The sequence below is a fragment of the Lucilia sericata genome, unplaced genomic scaffold (genome assembly GCF_015586225.1).
Source record: "Lucilia sericata isolate MDLA Ls3-8-SP2 unplaced genomic scaffold, ASM1558622v1 Contig000169F_arrow, whole genome shotgun sequence".
Classification (NCBI taxonomy): Eukaryota; Metazoa; Arthropoda; class Insecta; order Diptera; family Calliphoridae; genus Lucilia; species Lucilia sericata.
Window position 1 is genome coordinate 154,197 of NW_023994198.1, and position 20,735 is coordinate 174,931.

At 30.2% G+C, this 20,735-nt stretch overlaps 1 protein-coding gene across 6 annotated transcripts in view; it reads right to left on the reverse strand.

The window, feature by feature from the left end:
- Positions 1–20,735, reverse strand: part of LOC119601490 (mucin-5AC) — a 59,647-nt gene that overhangs the window by 11,258 nt on the left and 27,654 nt on the right. For 2 of the 6 annotated variants that reach the window (XM_037952443.1, XM_037952447.1), the window contains one exon: positions 19,244–19,280. The exons of 2 other annotated variants lie outside the window; for them this stretch is intronic. In XM_037952443.1, the coding sequence (XP_037808371.1) occupies positions 19,244–19,280 (37 nt within the window). Of the gene's footprint in view, positions 1–9,843; positions 10,588–19,243; positions 19,313–20,735 lie in introns of those variants that run through there. 2 more of the 6 variants (XM_037952445.1, XM_037952444.1) reach the window with 2 other exon arrangements.

Below are 20,735 nucleotides of genomic sequence, written 5' to 3' on the forward strand. Positions count from 1 at the left end.
TTCAGGAAATGACTTGAATGTCCACAATTCACTTATAAACACTAGTATCAATATGAAATTTTCCACAAATAGATTTTATATAAACATTTTATATAAAATGTCGACATTAAATTTTATAAGGATCGGACCAATTTTTGCCCTAGCCCCCATACAACCGGACCTACCGATTAGGGCCTCTTAGCTCATGACTACGATAAATATACTACTATCTTCCCAAAAATTGGCACAACTAAGTTTGATATGTAATTATAAATAACACTGTCATTTTTCGGCGTGATCGGAAATAAAAAGTAGCCTATTGCCAGACATACGAATGTGCTGTGAAAATTTTAAGAAAATCGGTTTAGCCGTTTAGTAGTATATAACGTTCAAACATACAAACATATAAACATACAAACAAACACACATTCATTTTTATATATGTATATAGATAATTCCCAATAATACATTTTATAAGGATCGGCTCAATTTCTGCCTTAGCCTCCATACATCCGGACCTTCCGATTTCGGTCGTTTATCTTTTAACTACGTCTAATATACTACTATCTATCCAAAAGTCGGCACAATGTGGTGATGTTTGTAGCACTCAAAAATATTTGTCCTTATTAAGCTATGTCCGTCTTTGTGACCGTGTAAAACTTATGTGCACGCAACAGATCGCAATTTTGAATATAATTTGTTAAAATGTGTCACATACTATTCTCTTGATCCACTGACGATGGCTGTTGAAAATGATTAAAATCGGTCTTCTATTTTTCCTAGTCAGCATAAAACAGAACATGAACAGACATTATTTGGAACCTATATAAGATTAACAGAAATGCTTAATTATTGAAATTAATCACATTTAATATTCGCAATTGGTGTAGGGTATCATATGGTCGGCCACGCCCGACTATAATTTCTTACTTGTTTATTATTGTAAAATAGTGAAGTCACTACACCAAAAACACAAAAAATTTTACAAACTTTTCTCTCAGTGCATGGAATGCAAAAACACAAAGTGTAGTAGTCTTTGTGCGGAAAAAAAATTTTACGCTCTACCGATGTGTGTTTTATATGAAGCGCAATCGCCATACCAAATTTTATGAAGATCGGTTCCTAGCCCCACATAAGGTCCCTTTCATAACCTCTCTCTATGTGACTTTAAAGCTTATAACATACTTCAAAATCTCAGTAAACCAACGAAATTCGACATAAACAAGTTTTAGAGGAACCACAATCTCCCTAAAAAATTTTAGTTGCTTCAAGATTTTATTATATCAACGACATTGACATAAGCATGATTTATAGAAACTAAAATCCTTCTGCTAAACTGATCCAACTTCCCTTAATTGATCTCACTCCCCTTATAAGGTCCGCCATAGAAAATGTCTTTAACACTCAATATCAGTATACGATAATTTCTGGGAAACAGTCAAATCACGAACTCATAGTGGTAGAAGACCCAATGATCATAGCTCCCATATAAGGTTGTAAATAATAACAATATTTTTCCGGATAAGTCAAAAATAGCTATAACATAAGTTCCAAAACAGAAAATCACTAAAATATTCTTTTTCTGAACTTGTTCAAAATTATTTCCATATGCATAGTAGGGTGTCACGTGGACCACATTTTTGTAGGAATACTTCTCAAACGCATTGGTCTCAAAAATTAAAATTAGACCATCAAAAAAGATGGGGGGTATATCGATTTTGTCATACCGTGTGCCACACATCGAAATATTGTTCACAGACCCCATAACGTATAAATATTCTGGGACCTCGTAAGATTCTAAGACGATCTAGCTTTGTCCGTCCGTCCGTCTGGCCGTCTGTCTGTTGTTGGCGCGATTGCGTCCACAAAAAAAAGAGATATTAAGACGAAATATTCCCAAAATATTTTTTATTGATTAAAAATGTTTGGTAGTGAAAATGGGCAAAATCGGTCAACGATTTCACATAGCCCCATACAAATGTACCCCCCGGAATATTGTGTAAAAAGATTCAAACATTCACAAATTCGTTGTTTATGAAGCAAACACCACAAAATTTCGCACAAGTCAGTTTTTTGACTTCCTAAATAGAATTCTGGCCCTACCCCCATATAAGGTCTCCTTTAAAAAACTACATTAATGGCTTAAAACTACAAATATATAGCGATTAAATTCTACACACATAAGTCTCATGAGAGCCACTATCTCTCCACAAAATTTTATATGGATCCGTCCATAATTCGCGAAAATTACTTTAACGCTCATTATTGGTGTAAAAATACGAGATATCGTAGGAATTTGACATAAGTTAGTATCTTAGAAGCCATAATTGACCCTACACCCCACATAAGGTAGGGTAGAAGGGGGACCATAGCCACTTTTTTTTTTGAGGCGGCCTCAAATTAAAACCACAATACATATTCTTAATTTTTTTCTTGGTTCGGATACTTAGATATGTTGTCTTTAGTTTTATCCCTTTCAATCTTTCCTAAGTCATCCTCATACACATATTTTTTTAACTTTTCCACACTGACCAAAAACGGCGATACCGCCCATCCATGGGGTAAATACGCCAAGGGGATGGGGCAGATTTGTCATTAGTAAAATAAGCCAAAAAAATTAAAAAGTAAAAACTTATTTTGCTGTTTTATATTTTAATTCACTAAAAGTATAATAAACTAGATATTTATTGTTTATTTCACATAACTAAACAAAAAAAAATAAAACAAATTATTAATGATTTTTTCTATATTTTAACAAAATTTTGTTCTACATCACAAGCATTACATATATTTGGCGAATGTGCCCCACGGGCAGTTCTGACGTTTAGTTTAAATTTTTTTCGGGTTTCAAATTACACTATCGAAAATATTTTTATGTCTTATTATTCACTTTTATTGACGTTCTATCACTGACCAATATATTTTTTCTATCACAAAAACTAAAAAAGTTAGCACAAAAAATTCACACAGTGAAATATTTTCACAGCCCTTTGAGAAACAATTAATCACGTCTGCCTCCCATCATATGTAAAGTTAATCTTTCAAACTATCAGGGATGATAGATAATCGATAAACAAAAATAAAATTTGATAATGCGATCAAATCGATTACTCGGTTTTCAAGTTATTCGCTTTAGCAGATGTGCCCCTATGGTGAATGATCCCCCTTTTACCCTACCCTCAATAAAATTACTTTAACGCTCATTACTGGCTTAAAAATACGAGAATAAATCTCTGTACCAAATTTTATGTGGATCGGTCTATAATTGACCCTACCCCCATAAGGTCCCCTTCAGAAAATGACTTTAACGCTCATTATTGGCGTAAAAATACGAGTACAGCAGAGATATTTGACAAAAGCAATTACCTTAGGAGCCAAAATCTTTCCACCAAATTTTATGTGGATCGGTCCATAATTGGCCCTACCTCCCATATAAGGTCCCCTCCATAAAATTACTTTTACTTACTGGCTTAAAAATACGACTATAGCAATGAAATTTCACAGAAGAGAGTTGTGTAGGAGCCAAAATCTCTCTACCAAATTTTATATGGATCGGGCCTTAATTGACCCTACCCCTATATAAGGTCCCCATCAGAAATTTACTTTATCGATCATTACTGCCCTAAAAAACAATGAAATTCGATATAAACATGACTTGTATGAACTAAGATCGTTCTTCAAAATTTTACAAGGATCGGTATATAATTGACTCTACCCCCATATAAGGCCCCTTCAGAAAATTACTTTAAAACTCAGTACTGGCTTAAAAATACTAGCAGATCTATGAAATTCGACATAAACTAGTTTTGTATGAGCTAACATCTATCTACAAAATTTTGTGGGGATCGGTCCATAATGACCCTACCCCCATTTAAGGTCCCCATCAGAAAATTACTTTAACGCTCGACACTAATAAGTTTTATAGGAACCGAAATCTCCCACCCCGTATAAATTCCAACGCGAAAAATAAGAATACCGCAATGCAATTCGACATAAACTAATTTTGAGCTAAAATCTCTCTACCCTATTTTATGAGGATCGGTCCATAATTAACCCTAACCCCGTATAAGTTCCCTTTAAGAAAATGACTTTTATGCTCATGACTAGCTTAAAAATACAAGTAGATCTATGAAATTTTAAATAAATAAGAAACAGAAATCTTCCTACCGACTTCTATGAGAATTGGTCCATATATATATATATAAATAACCCTACTCCCTATATAAATTAATATTTTTAATTCGAAAGAGCACTGTCAATAGTTAAACCGCCATTAATGGACCTCTTTCAAATATTACCCTGATGTTGTCATTAGTATCGATAATAAAATATTCAAAATATCAAAGTTTGTTTATATGGCAGTGATTTGATGGTGGGTATATAAGATTCGGCATAGTCGAATATAAATAACACTTGTTCATTTCTAATAACTTCATCGAGTGCTTAAAATAAATTGAATTACAATATCAAACTTACGTATACATAACAAATTGCAAATGACATAAAATATAACTCATACGTACGAGACTAATTGAAACATCATTTGAAAGCAAAAATTTAAACAAAACCAAATGTTAATAAATACATAATTGCAAATAAAATATAATAAAATTCAAAGATATCTTTGTGCATTTCATATACAATAGACAGACTAAAAGAATCTATAAAATGTATTTTTATTTTCTTTAAATAAATAAACAATTCATTAGAATGATACAAATTAAACAAAATTCAATAAAAGGTGTGAAATGGAATAAAAAAAATATATAAAAATAAACCACAAAAAACAGAATAATATGAATGAAAAAATCACCATTATTCACTTCAAAATGTGTAAAAATAATATTTCTCTCGTGCTATAGTTTCTTTATAATTATATTTCTTAAATTTTTATTATTTATTTTTGTACACAAAATGGCATTTATATTTTAATAACCCTGAAATAGGAAAAATTATTATTTTACTCGTACTGCTACGAAAAAATATATTTATGTGTGTGTGTCTATATATTTGTTAATGGATATAGGTAAAACTGTAGCAGTGTCGATGTTTTTTGTTAAATATTTTGCTAATTTTAGTGCTTTTTTCATTCTTTATTTTAGAAATTTTTTTTGTTTATGATTTTAAAATGTTTAAACAGCTACACGTACAAGCATTTTACGTGTAGTTTAGCATTGTTTATTGAAACTGTGCGTGACATTTTCTTTAGAATGTGAGATTAAATGCGCTGCGATTTTCTAATTCTACAAGGATTTTTACGTTTCTTGTTTGGCATTTTTGTTTTACTTTTTGGAAACTTTTATTTTTATTAAAAGATAATAGGTCATTAGAAATTGTAGACATTTTTACAAGGTTGCAATGAAAAAGATATTAAGAAATTAATACAAAGTTTTTTATTGTATTTTCAATAGACTTAATACACGTAAAGTTCATGGTCTTGTAAATGTTTTCATTTCAAAAAAGACACAGATGTTTAAATAAATTTTATTATGTTTTGTTTTTTACAACTAAATATTTACATGAAATTTAAAATTTGGTTGGTGTATTTAAGTAAAATTAATATTTATGTTAAAGTTAAAAATACGAGGGTTGAACGTATGTATATAAACTGCCTGAGGTATACATGTATTTTATTGAAAAAAATGCGGGTCAATCATAAAACGATTATTGATTCTAATTATGTCAAATTTCCACATAATAGATCCAGAATTATGTAAAACAAATTTTATGAGGATCGTTCCATAATTGATTTCATTCAGAAAATGTCTTAAACATTCTATACTGACTTGATAATAAGAAAACCGTTTAATAAATAAATAGCAGTATAAAGGTAAAATTTGACATAAACTGGTTTTATAGGAATCGGGACACAAAAACATTTAAAATATTTTTTCCAAAATTTTTATACCCACCATCAAAAAAAAGGGGAGTTTGATTTTGTCATTCCATGTGTAACACATCGAAATATTGTTCACAGATCCCATAAAGTATATAAATTCTTGGACCTCGTAAGATTCTAAGACGACCTAGCTATGTCCGTCCATCAGTCTGTTCATGGCACGATAGCGTGCACAAAAAAAGAGCTATTGAGATGAAATTTTCCCAAAATATTTCTTATTGATCAGAAATGTTTGCTATTGAAAATGGGCAAAATCGGTCAACGATTTCACATAGCCCCCATACAAATGTACCCCCCGAAATATTGTGTAAAAAGCTTCAAACATTCACAAATTCGTTGTTTATAAAGCAAATGACACAAAAATTCACATAAGTCAGTTTTTTGACCTCTGAAATAAAATTCTGAATTATGGCGGACATAGACCACAATTGGCCCTACCCCCCATTTAAGAACCCCTTTAGAAAATGACTTTAATGCTGATTACTGGCTTAAAAAAACGAATATGAAATCGACTTTTATAAGAATTGATCCATATATGTATAACCCTACTCCCTATATAAATTAATATTTTTAATTCGAAAGAGCACTGTCAATAGTTTCAAACCCACCATCAAACAGGTAGGAAAGCATTGCCTATGTGAAAAAATGGATCAATAAAACCATAATTTCAAATTTGCGACCTGTACATTGCGCACAAGGTTTACACGGACAGCCACGCTGACGGATAGAAGGACAGAGCTTAGTCCAGTCAGGAAATGATTCTAAACATGAATCGCTCCACGAAATGTTTTCCGGGTAGGCCCATAATTGGTCATAGCTCCCATATAAGATCCATTTCCGAAAATCACCTAAACGCATATATTTCATTGAATTCTAAAGCAATAGGGATAACATTCGACTAAATTTTTTTACGGATCGGTGCGTTAAAGTTCATAGCTCCCATATAAGGTCCATTTACAAAAATCACTTAAAAGCACATATTTCATTATCAAATAAAGCTATCTTGATAAAATTCGACACAAACATGTTTTGTCCAAACAGTAATCCCTATACGAAATTTTTCCCGAATATGCCCATAATGGGTCATAGCTCGCATATAAGGTCCACTTCCGAAAATCACTTAAACGCATATATTTCATTAAATTCTAAAGCTATAGGGATAAAATTCGAATTGAATATATTTTGTGTACATATAAATCATTCTACTACTTTTTTCCCGGATCGGTCCATTATTGGTCATAGCTCCCATATAAGGTCCTAAAAATTCTGAAAATCACATATATATTTCTTTGTCAAATAAAGTTATATTGAGAAAATTCGACACAAATATGTTTTGTCTTTATACGAATCACTCTAAGCCCTTAATTGCTCATAGCTCATAGTTCACTTCCCAAAATCACCTAAACGCACACATTTCGTTAATTAATAAAGCTATTGGAGTAAAAGTAGACTTGATATTTTTTTACATATAAATTATTATAAGAAATTGTTTCCTGATCGGTCCATAATTGGTCATAACTCCCATATAAGGATCATTTCCGAAAATTACTTAAACGCACATTGACAATCAAAGTTATAGGTATTTGACATAAATGTGTATTTTGTATATAAATCATTATACGGAATTTTTTCGGACCGGTACATAAGTTGTCTTAGCTTCCATATAAGTTTAACTACTGGAAATCAGTTAATACCACTTAATTCGTTATTAAATAATTATATCCGAATAAAATTCGACATGAGTATGTTCTGTGTATAGATAAATCATTCTATTGAAATGTTTTCGAACTGGCCTATTAATATAAATTTTTCTGGACCTAATCAAAATTAGTTCAACAAAAATTTTAGTAAATTATCTAAAAATTAGATAGTTAAATGGGCTTTAATAAAAAGCAGCTTGATCGTGGAGGGTATTTAAGATTCGACATAGCCGAATATAGCAATCTAACTTGTTTCTATTGAACTTCAGAAAGTATATTATTTATAACTTTTAATAATAAATCGAGCGCAGAGTAATTTGTCCGTTTGTAATCGATAAAATGTAGTTCAATTGGCTTCCTCTTAGTCACCTATAATCTGAAAGTAGGTCTAATCTGTATGGTCTAAAAACGCCTACAAACTCATAACTTATATTCTTTCAACATAAGATAAATGTGGTAGTCATCGTCAGTATAAAATAACATATTTTCATTATTTTTAGTTATGTTGTATCAACCTTCCACCATCTAAATATTTTATGTAGTGGACTGAATCACTTTGTCATTTTCTGTGCTAGTAGAAAAAAAAAATATATTTTAAGTATATCGATTCTTACTTTCCTAGAATTTCCTAGAATTATTAAAAATAGCTCTATTTTTGGGTATTTTTCTACTTTTTTAAAATATCAAAAAATTCTTTAAAACATGTCTAGTATAAAAACTTTAAACGATTATTAGAGTATAAACAAGTTAGAGTGCTATATTCGGCTGAGCCGAATCTTAAATACCCTCAACCAGCTACTTTTATATTAATACTTTTCTAATTGATGAAATATTTGTAGAAATAAGTTTTCTCATGTCTTAAATAGAAAAAAATCCCAAGATTTGAACAGCTTAAATCTATTACAATTCCAAGATTTATTGGACATTACAAACGCCAGTTTCTTTATATTTTTATAGCGTTAAGCGATATTTAGTAATTTGCATGTACGCATGTGTGTGAAAGATTTAAGGATTTTCAAAATTTATACATATAATTTTGTTCTACACAAATTGAAAATGCAACTAGTTAAATACACGGTTAAAGCGCTTTTAGGGGCAGGACCTAGTATGGGAGATATGACCAATTATAGCAAAATTTCTGTACATGAAAGCTATATTTCTGTCAAATTTTGTATCTATATCGTAATTTAGTAATAAGTAATGTGTGTTTATGTGTTTTTCTTAAGGGAGGCTTGCATGGGACCGACCGTATCCATGTTATGAACCGATCGTGAAAAAAAACTTGAAATATATATCTTAATTCAGTAATGAGTTATGTGCGTTTAAGTGATTTTCGGGAGGGCACCTTGTATGGGAGCTATGACCAATCCGATCCAAAAAGCTTTAATTGTAATATTTCTGCATATATAAGGGCAGTACTTGTACTAAAATTTTAAATGAATATCTTCATTTACTAATGAGTTATCTGGTTTTAAGTGATTTTCGGGAGGGGACCTTGTATGGGAGCTATGACCAATTATGAGCCGATCGGAAAAAAATTTCACAGTAATATTTTTGTGCATACGAGCAATACTTGTACCAAATTTTATATGGATATCTTAATTCAGTAATGAGTTATGTGCGTTTAAATGATTTTCGGGAGGGGACCTTGTATGGGAGCTATGTCCAATTATGGACCGATCCAGAAGATTTTTTCTCTGAATGAATTCTATTGACATAAGATTTTAATTTGTAAAATTTTGTGAAGATATCGACATTGTGACGGAAGTTATTAACAAAAAACCCATTTTCCGGGAATATGTACCGATTCCGCCAATTTTCAGCAGGCACTTGTGTAGAAACGAACGTGTGGTAATTTTCATGGAATTATCTTGCATAGTTTTCGAGAAAATTACATCAGAATGTGTAAAAAATGCCTATTTTTTGGAGGTTGTTTTAAATTTTGATTCATAACTTTTCCCGGCGTAAACTGATTTTGCTCATTTTCAATACCAAACAACTTAGGAAAATAAAGAAAATTTTGGGTGAATTTGGTAAAATTCTATTGCTTCGTTTTATCGTGAGCGTATTTTACACATACAGACGGATAGACGGACATAGCTAAATTGACTCAGAATTTGATAAGGACTCAGAGTATATATACTTTGTTGGGTCTCAGATGAATATTCTTCTGATGGTGGTGGAGGGTATAAAAACTCTTGTAATTCTGTTCGATAAAAAATTCGATATAATTTAAAAATATTTTTTAATATAAAAACAACATACTTTGCTGATTTTTCGGATCGTTTGCCATTTTTACCACGTTCGGTATTTCCATAATGCTGACGTACAATTTTCGAGCTTTTCATTTAAGTTTAAATATATATATATATATTTTTTATTTATAAATGCCTTTAGTTTAATGCTTTTGAAAATATAAAGCATTTAAAAGTGACATCAAATAAAATTTTTATCAATGGCATGTTTTTTAATTGGTTAATTTTTTTTTTTTTTGTATATCTTAGGGACTTTTAAACTTAATTTGAATTAGCTTTGTATAAGAAAATTTAAAATTTGTATTTTTTTTATTTATTTCCGTTTTCTTTAAACATCTCACACTTTTGCCACTTTTTCATTTATAACGATTTTTGTATTTACAAATTTGCTTTTATTTTATTTACGCGTTTTTATTGCTGTTGTTTAAATACAAACAATAATTGACATTTAGTATTTTACGGATATAAGAAAGTAAAATTTATTTTTTTCTTTGTTCTTTGAAAGTTTTGCCGAACTTGAAGTACTTTTTAATACACTCATACTCTTCTTAGACTAAACGAATGACGGACTAAAATTCAACTGACCAACAAACCGACCGACGTAATCATCTTGTCTGTAAAATCGTTAATATTTTTCGGTTTTTTCTGCTTATTTTTTTGTCTATTCTATTTGTTTAAAGCGTTGGTGGCTGCGAATTTCATTGCCAGTCAGTTTTGTACTACAACATTTAATACTCGAGGCATCAATGTGAGACCAACTACTAAACGAAAATTTATCATGAAAGAAAATCTCTATTATAGTGGAAATCTATGAAATGTTTTTTGTTCTAATATTATTAAACGAAATAGAATAAAACAATGTGCCATAAGGCATCAACCCAATAAAAACACACAGTATACAAAATTAAAAGGCCTGACGGAGAATGTTTTTTGAAAACTGTTGTTTTTTTTGCGATTGAAGAAAGAAAAATTCACGTTGAAAACAACAAATCATCATTTGCAAATGGACTCGTCGTTGGGGAGCATGGCAAAAAATTTATATATATTTTCTCACAATACAAATTTTTCAAAAAAAAAAAAGTAAAATTACTCAGTTGTCGAAATTCAAAATGATTTTCATTTATTAGAGTACATTGTTTGTTGATTTTTCAAAATGAAAATTCAAAAATCATTTCCATAAAATTTATGAAAAATGTATTTTCATACAGGAAAGGTCAGTGATTCTTAAACATACTATGTATACATATATTTCATTTTTAATTGCCGACCAACCAAATAATATCCGGCAATTTAAACAATTAGCAATGAATTAAAAATGTATACATATTGTTCATTTATGAATAGACTGTCATATTTCAAAACTAAAGTTTTGAATAAAAAAATTGCAGTAAATTGTTTCTTATATCATTCCTTAAAATTGAAGCGTTATTATGAATCGATCTAACTAATAAATATAATTTCAAACATATTAACCTTTAACGTCTAGTTAACGAAAATTATGTGTTTTGATCAAGAGGTGATCTTCGAAATATTCGTTTGGATTAATTATGAACCGAGCTCCGTCAAATAAAAACAAGTAAGAAACTGTGGTCGGGTGTGCCTGACCTTATGATACCCTACACCAATTGCGAGTATTGAATGTGATTCATTATAAATAATAAAGCATTTATGTTGAATCTAACATAGATTCCAAATAATGTCTGTTCATGTACGGTTGTATGCTGACTAGGAGAAATAAAAGACCCAATTTCAATAATTTCGTCGTTGGATCCAAAGAAGAATGTGTGACAAATTTTAACAAATTATATTGAAAATTGCGAGCTGTAGCGTGCACGGTCATAAAGACAGACATAGCTTAATCGAATCAGAAAGTGATTCTGAATCGACTGATATACTTAAGGACAAATACTTTTGAGTGTTTTGATAGATAGTAGTATATGAGACGTAGTTAAGAGATAAAAGGCCAAGTCGGAAGGTCCGGTTATTGTTGTGAACTATGTTTATATAAAACTAATTTCTGCCAGATTTCATTGTGATACTACGGACATGTCTGAGTGCTTAATGTCGGGATTTATGTTTATATAAAACTTATTTGTGCCAAATTTCATAGTGATACTAGAGTTTATAAGTGAACTGTGGACTATAAAATAATTTTCTGAAGAAGACTTTCTATGGGAGCTAGGGTCAAATGAGGCCCGATCGTTACTAAAATTTACAGTGTTATTTAGGAATATATCAAATATTGTAGTGACAATTTTTGGGAAGATACCAGTGTTTATAAGTGAATTGTGGACATTCAAGTCATTTTCTAAGGGGGACTTTTTACAAAAGTCGATAGAATTATTTAAACTTATATAAAACTTAATCGACTCAGGAGTGATTCTGAGCCGATTGGTATACTTAAGGTATACCAATATTTTTGTGTTTTACAAACATCAGCACAAAAGCATAATACCCTCCCCACTAGTGGTGTAGTTTATAATTATAAGATTCATAAATTATTCTGGATCTGCCAAAATTAGTATGTATTTATTTCTAAAGAAATTACTAAATGATTTCTAAATCATAGTGCAATTTATAAAATATCTAAAAATTGAATATTTAAATAATTTTTGATAAAATGTAGCATGTAGGGTATTGAAGTTTCTACGTAGACGAATATAACACTCTAACTTGTTCATTTTACAACTGCATACTAATGGATTATACGTTATAATCTTTCAATGATATACATATGTATGTAAGTAAAATAAAATCACTGGGTTTTTAAACAAATAGAAACAGAACAACATCATCATCAACAAGTAACAATTTTCAAAGCAATCATTTTTATTTTACTACGTGTCAATAACATGTCTCATAAAAATACCAAAGTAAAAATCAAATATTTATTTAAATTTACATTAATACTCAAAATATTGTAATTTGGAAACTTTTGAGAAAAAAAATATGTTTGTTTTACGAGTGTGTGATCAATTAATTAAGATTTATTTGAATATGTTCGGTGTACATGACGTAGACATCTGTTTATTATTTGCTTATTTATAAAAATGTATATTTTTATTTGTTTGATTTTTTGGTTTTTCTCTTCTTTGTATCTACATATGTATTTATTATACATGTATATTTTTATTGTTTGTTTAAGGTTAAAGACACAATGTATCTTTATGAGATTTCGACTGACCACTTACTATAAACATTTTTAAATTTGTTGATATGAAATATTTAATTGTATTTTTAATTTATTGTTTTCTTTAATTTTGCAAAATTATCTGTATTAGTGACGAACCATTTGAAGTGTCACTTTGGATTACTTTATCTTGAATATATTGAAAAATTGAAAATTGTGTCATGCGGTTTTTCCGTTAATAGTACGCAATTTATTTGTTTGCTTAAGATTAAGAGAAAATATTTAAGACATACATATTTAAAGATTTTAAATTTTTTTCAATAATTCTTTGCAATATGAAACAAATAAAATTATTTTATTCAGCTATATCGAATCGTATAAACCCACTATATAATCACAAAAAAAATATATTGAAATTAAATTTTCCCAAAATATTTATAATTAATCAGAAATGTTTGGTATTGAAAATGGGCAAAATTGGTCAACGTTTTCACATAGCCCCAATACAAATGTACTCCCGGAGTATTGTGTAAAAAGTTGATCCTACCCCACATATAAGGTCTCCTTCAGAAAATGACTTTAACGCTCATTATTGGCGTAAAAATACGAGCCAACATCTTAACACCAAATTTTATGTGGATCAGTTCATAATTGACCCTACCCCACATATAAGACCCCCTTCAGAAATGACTTTAACGCTCATTTCTGGCGTAAAAAAACGAGTATAGCGATGCAATTTGACATAAGCAAGTATCTTATGAGTCAAAACCTTTCCACCAAATTTTATGTGGATCGGTCCATAATTGACTTTTCCCCCATAAAAGGTCCCCTCCGTAAAATTACTTTAACGCTCGTTACTGGCTTAGAAATACGAGTACAGCGATGAAATTTAATAGAAGCAAGTTTTATTTGATGCAAATTATAAGTGGATCAGGCCTTAATTGGCCCTACCCCCAAATAAGGTCCCCATCGGAAAATTAGTTTAAGGCCCATTACTGGCTTAAATATACTACTATTGCAAATGAAATTCGACTCAAGTAAGTTCTTAGAGCGCCAAAATTTCTTAACCAAATTTTATGTGGATCGGACCTTAATTGACCCTACCCCGCATATAAAGACCCCATCAGAAAATTACTTTAACGATCATTTCTGGCGTAAAAAACGAGTAAAGCGATTATATATATAAACATGACTTGTATGAACCAAGATCATTCGACAAAATTTTACTACGATCGGTCTATAATTGACCCTACCCCCATATGAGGCCCCTTCAGAAAATGACTTTAAAACTCAGTACTGGCTTAAAAATGCTAGTAGATCTATAACATTTGACATAAACTAGTTTTGTATGAGCTAACATCACTCTACAAAATTTTCTGGGGATCAGTTCATAATTGACCCTAAACCTATTTAAGGTCGCCATCAGATAATTATTTTAACTCTCATTGCTGGCTTCAAAATACGAGTACAGTGATGAAATTCGACACTAATAAGTTCCATAGGAACCGAAATCTCTCTTTCAATTTTTATGAGGATCAGTCTATAATAACCTCATATAAATTCCCCCACAGAAATGACTACAACGCGAAAAATACAAATACCGCAATGCAATTCGACATAGACTAATTTTGAGCTAAAATCTCTCTACCATATTTTAACCCCGTATAAGGTCCCTTTAAGAAAATGACGTTAATGCTCATTACTAGCTTAAAAAATACAAGTAAATCTATGAAATTTTAAATAAATAAGGAACTGAATTCTACCTTAGTGGAAAGTACTAATGAAAATAGTACAATTTTTTCCCTTTTCGCTTAGAAATATACTTTTTTGAGAATTAAGTTTACAAAATGTTCCGTACTTATGTAAAACTATATATCACAGATAAAACTCAAATGATTCAAATCTGCTTTCATTTGTTCCAGAAAATAGTGCTTTCAAAAAGTACCAAACAATTTACTCGAATTTGGTCCTATATATTTCTTAGTACTCGAATTAAAAAATACCAACAGCTTATTTTGTATGAGTAAATAAACTACTTTTTAAAATTTTATAAAAATTGGCTCAATTAGTTTGAATAAAATTAAATTTCCAGCTTTTCCCTTTTTGGTACTTTTTTCCCCAGTGAAATAGCAAACATTTTATTACAATAAATATTACAGAGTTAGTCCGTAATTTAAAAGGAATAATTCAATAAACCGAAAAAGTTTTTTTAATTGGCTAAAACAAAGTACCATAAATACATTTTTCTCCCTTTAACACCCAAAAAGGACTGAATATTAAAAAAGTACGAAACTCATAATTTTGGGAGATGTATCCAAAATATTTATAAAAATTTTATTATGTTAATTAGTTCAAAAGTTATAAAGGGCCAAAAAAGGTACCAAAATTACAATTGTTACACATTTTTACCCCATAAAAGTACGAATTTCAAAAAAGTACCAGACACCCATCTGCTCATTTTAAGAGTAGATACAGGTGCATTTAAAATTTATCTTGTGTAAGATAATTAAGAAAATCTGTTTTACCCGTTTTTCCCTTTTTTACCCGTAAATGTACAAATTTTTAAAAATCCCTCCTTTGTGGATCTCTTTTATATATAGATAACCCTATTCTCATTAATATCGGTATGTAATAATAAAATAATCAAAATATCAAAGTTTTTTATATGACAGTGATTTGATGGTGGGTATATAAGATTCGGCATAGCCGAATATAGCACTCTTACTTGTTATTTCCATATTCGGAATCACACACACCAAATAACACTGGGATTAGTGAAAATTATTTTGAATAGTTTGTTCATCGTGGCCTGTGTAATTAGAAAATAAATAATTTATTTGTAATTTGTTTTTTTTTTCTAAATAGTACATTTCTATGTTATCTGTTTGCTTTAAATTTCCATTTTTTTCATGTGGCATCTTTTGCACAGAGCTTTTACTCTAATTTTGAATTTGACTAAATTTGTTATGATCATTAAAAAGCTTTCGCATGGAGGAAACAGTCTGAAAAAGCATTAACATCTATGTCTGCTTATTATTTACAAATATTAAAGTAGATTGCAGTAACATTGAACAAAAGGGTTTTTACATAGATTACAGATGCGTATGATTTATTCACAATAATCGTTAATATTATATATTGTTCATACGCCACCATGTCGGTATTAAGCTTTTACTATAGTGGAAGGCATTAAAATGTTAAAATTATTAAAATATTGAAAATAAATAAGAAAAAATATTTTCTTAAATGCTTAGTTATAATAAATAGTGTTCAAACTTATACATAAATTTTACCTTTAAAGCAATTTATTGGATAACTTTAATATCATTTTGTTATGTATTTGTGACATATTTACCTATATTTTAATTAGTGAGGTATTTTAGTACTAAAATTTTGCTAACAAAAAAAAATATATATATATTTACTCTAAAGACATATGTACATACATAAAAGCTTTTTATATGAATGTCATATCTAATAATGCTAATTTTTGAAAAGCCTACAAGTATACTACAGTATTTGAGTTTTATATTCTAAACAGATATACAGCGCGTACTTATTTATATACATATGTACTAAAATTATTCAGGGTATTCACAATCAAATGTCAAACATTCTATTAAAGCAAAAAATCAAATAATTTAATTTTGTTTTTAAATATTTAAAAATAAATTTTACAAATTGCTAATATAAAACATAATTTTTGTACGTCTTTGGATTAAAGTTAAAATTTCTTAATTTCTTTCAACTTTGGGGAATCTTTTATACTAGGGTTGTCAATTCCTCCGATATATTTCATCAATTTAATGCCCATAAACTAATTGTATGGGTGCTAGTGTCAAGTGTGGCACAATTATTTCGAAAATTGGCAACATAATTAAAGCTAAAGATACTAGTATTTTAGGAGGGAATGCGTTTGTGGTGATGTTTGTAACACCCAAGAATATTAATTCTACATCCAACTGTACCAATCAGATCAGAATCACTTCCTGAGTCTATTAAGCTGTTTCCGTCTGTCCATGTAAACCTTGTGCGCACGCTACAGTTTTTTTTTTTTGATAATTTGATGAAATTTGACACGTACGCCTCATTTGGTCCAAGGACAAATGCTATTGAAAATGGTTAAAATCGGTCCATATTTTCACCTAGTCTCCATACAACCGGACCCCCGAACAGGGCTTTTGAGCTCATAATTATGTTAAATGTTCTAGTATTTCAATAAAAAATGGTACAACTTAGTTGTACATAAGTCCAAATGATACTAAGGATTTTCGTAATTATCGGTCTTCATTTGACCGAAGCCCCCATACAAAGTCCTATTCAGAAAATGAGTTAAATGTTCACAATTCACTTATAAACACTATTATCACGATAAGATTTGTAACAAATAAGTTTCATATAAACATAAATCTCGATAATTAATTTTATAAGGATCGGCCCAATTTTTTCCCTAGCCCCAATACAATCAGACCTTCCAATTTGGGCCTATTAGATCATAACTACGTCAAATATACTACTATCTTTCTAAAAATCGGCACGACTAAGTTTGATATAAATATAAATGACACTGTCGATTTTCGTAATTATCGGCCGTCATTTAACTCTAACCCCCATGCAAAGTCCCTTTCAGAAAATGACTTGAATGTCCACTATTCACAAATAAACACTAGTCTGATGATGAAATTCAGTACAAAAGACTTTTATGTAATAACATAAATCCTGATTCGATAAAGCTATGTCCTTTTTTGTGTCCTTGTAAACCTTGTGTGCACGCTACAAATCGCAATTTTCAAGATAATTTGTTAAAAATTAGCACACACTCTTCCCAGGATCCAATGACGAAGGCTGTGGAAAATTATTGAAACCGGTGCATTATTTCACAAATAAAACCAAAAACCCTTCCCACAAAAGGAGGTTGCCTCGAATTTTTGCTCATATCTATGTTATTTATGAACTGATGTTTGTGATTTTAAATAGGAAAGTTCTGAAAAGCATGTCTAACAGAACTATTGAAGACTTGGATCCCAAAGCTTCAGAAAATTGATTGCAACAGATAGACAGATGGACATAGCTTAGTCGACTTTGCTCTCTTTAAGGATCCAGAATATATATAATTCAAGGGGTCCAAAAATTATATTATGGACCCAATCTTGGTGTATTGCAATCCCGGGGTATAGAGGTGCTACCAGTACCTCTAGTCTACCGGGACTACAAACTGGTGATAATCAATTGTATCCTCGACCTTTCCTTCAAATGATTTGACATGGAGTTGAACCAGAGCTCCACATAATCTGGTACCACGTTTGGCCAGTTGCTTGCAGGACTTTGTCCTGGCTAGTCAGTTGGTTAAGGTTCCTTTGGGGTCCACGTAGTAGTTGTGGTCTAAAATCAAATACGCGGAAAGAGAAATTGTCGGTTAAAGGACTGATGCATGGTAAAATCTATAATTCGGGATAAGTTCGGTGCTGTTGCCGAAGTAAACAGATACCCCACGGAGTGACTGTGGGGCTAAGCGTTGGAAATGAGTTGATACAGCATGAAAGTAGGGGTATACGGAGTGAGTGTGTCTGATGTTGTTCTCTATGAGTGTATCGGATGAATGAGAAGTGTGCTGGGTTGAATAATGATGGATGAAAGGTATCTTATACAAGTTATACCACTGAATTTTTCATTCTTGTCTAGTTAAATTCAGGAAAAACTCTGTTCGTACCAGATTTACCACAGTGTGTTCTCTGTGACTAAGAACAAAGTCTTCGCCTCATTTGATGGATTCGTGTTTCGGTTTACCGAATAACGTCTCTAAGTGCTGAAGCCGACTCAATAGAGACCAACCCATTTGCGTGGTTGTAAACGGAAGTGATTTTCTTGCATCTCGGAAGTTACGCAACGGAGCGTCGGAGTGTTTCTGTTGTATGGGGGCTAGGATAAATAATAGATCAACTCTAAAAATGTTTCTAAACCGATTGGTTATTTTGTAACCAATATCCTCTCACTATAGTGGGAAATTCGAAATTTGTTCATATTGTTGTGAAGTACCTTATTGCATATTTCCAAATTATAAAATAATATTTTTGTATTTTTCGGCATTTAGCACATGTTATCAATATATCACGAGTTTTCTAAATTTACCATATTTATTATTTTTTGTTACACAGATCTACTAGTTAGATATGTACCTACATACAAACATATAAGTAGAACTGATAAACACCTCAGATGCACTCATTCACCGCTGAACGATGATGAAAAATGAAAATGTAAACAAACAATGTAAAATTACCTGGTGTTTAGTTTATAGTGCGCATGCCGTCTTCGTTCTCGTAGCATTGCCGTGCGTTAAAAGTAGTTCCCATAGTATGAAAAATAAAGAAAAACCAATAACAACAAAAGAAACAAAATAAAGAGAATAATAATAAAACAAGTGGAAAAATAAAGAAAATATTGGAAGAAAAATAAGATCAAACATAAAAGCAATAATAATATTTTAAGAGAAAATAATACAAAAATTAAACATTTATGAAATGAAATATTTAAGAGAAATTGTATTAGAAAAAAGAAAATTGGAAAACAAGAAGAGAAAAAATAAGTTTACACATTGTTAGTTTAATTTATATTTAGCATGGATATATTTCTTAAATTTTTGTATCTTTATTTTGTTTGTTTTGTTTATATTTTCTTTAGATTTTTCATTTATTTGTTTATTTTCTTAATACAACACTTGTATACTATTTATTTATTTACGTTTCTTATAGTTTAAATTCAAATATCATGTTTTGCTTAGATTTTCTTTTTCTATATTTTTTTTAGAAAAATAAAAAAAATCTTTAAAATGTTGACAGTTTTCAAAATGTTCTTTTAAGTAGTCATTAATAATTACTTTGTTCTTCTGAAAAGTATTTAAGGTATTTATTTGAAAGATGAATGAGAAGTAATTTGTTGAGTTCATTTGTGTCTTGTTATATTTTTATGCACAAAATATATATTTTAATCCCTTTGACATTTTCTTATGTAGGAGTATTAAACTATTTCAACAACATATGTATACACATTCGAAAAAAAGGTCAAGTCCCTTAATATTACCGATTAAATGTGACATTTATACATTATCGGCCAGAATAATAGGAATTGGATTTTCGTACAAATGTCGTAAATAAAAAATTTGACTGTGTTACTGCCTCTTTAGGTCACACAGCATACACAATAAATATCATAAATATAATACCTATATATAGAGAGTTTTTAAACCATAGTGTTAGTGTTAATTTTATCATTACTACAAGACTGGCAAAACTCAAATTTAAAGATTTTTTACTTGAGATAAAATAAGATACATGGTAATGAAACCTCCCATAAAAACATATCTAGAAAACTACAAAAGATGTTTCATGAAATTCTTGAAATACTTTCATAGGTCGTCATACTACCAGTCAATTGAATAATGTCCATCTGTATATGTATATAATGTTTCGTCGTGCATTGGTAAATGTTTAGAAAAAATATAACCTAGACCTATAAATTGTTAACCCAAAAACCAGAATATACCTATTTGTCTCAAGGATTGAGTCCGAATTTTGCCTCAGAATTATAGGCCTTTGAAGAAGATTAAGCCTTTGAAATTTTGAAGAACAAAACTTTCTTTCGCCTTTTTTCAATTTTATAGTAATTTTCAAACTTCCCTTTCCTAAGTTGAATAAGCCATGTCCGTCATTCTGTCTGTGTGTTCATTTAAAAGTTGTTATCGAAGATCGCAATTTTGATTATAAGAACAAATG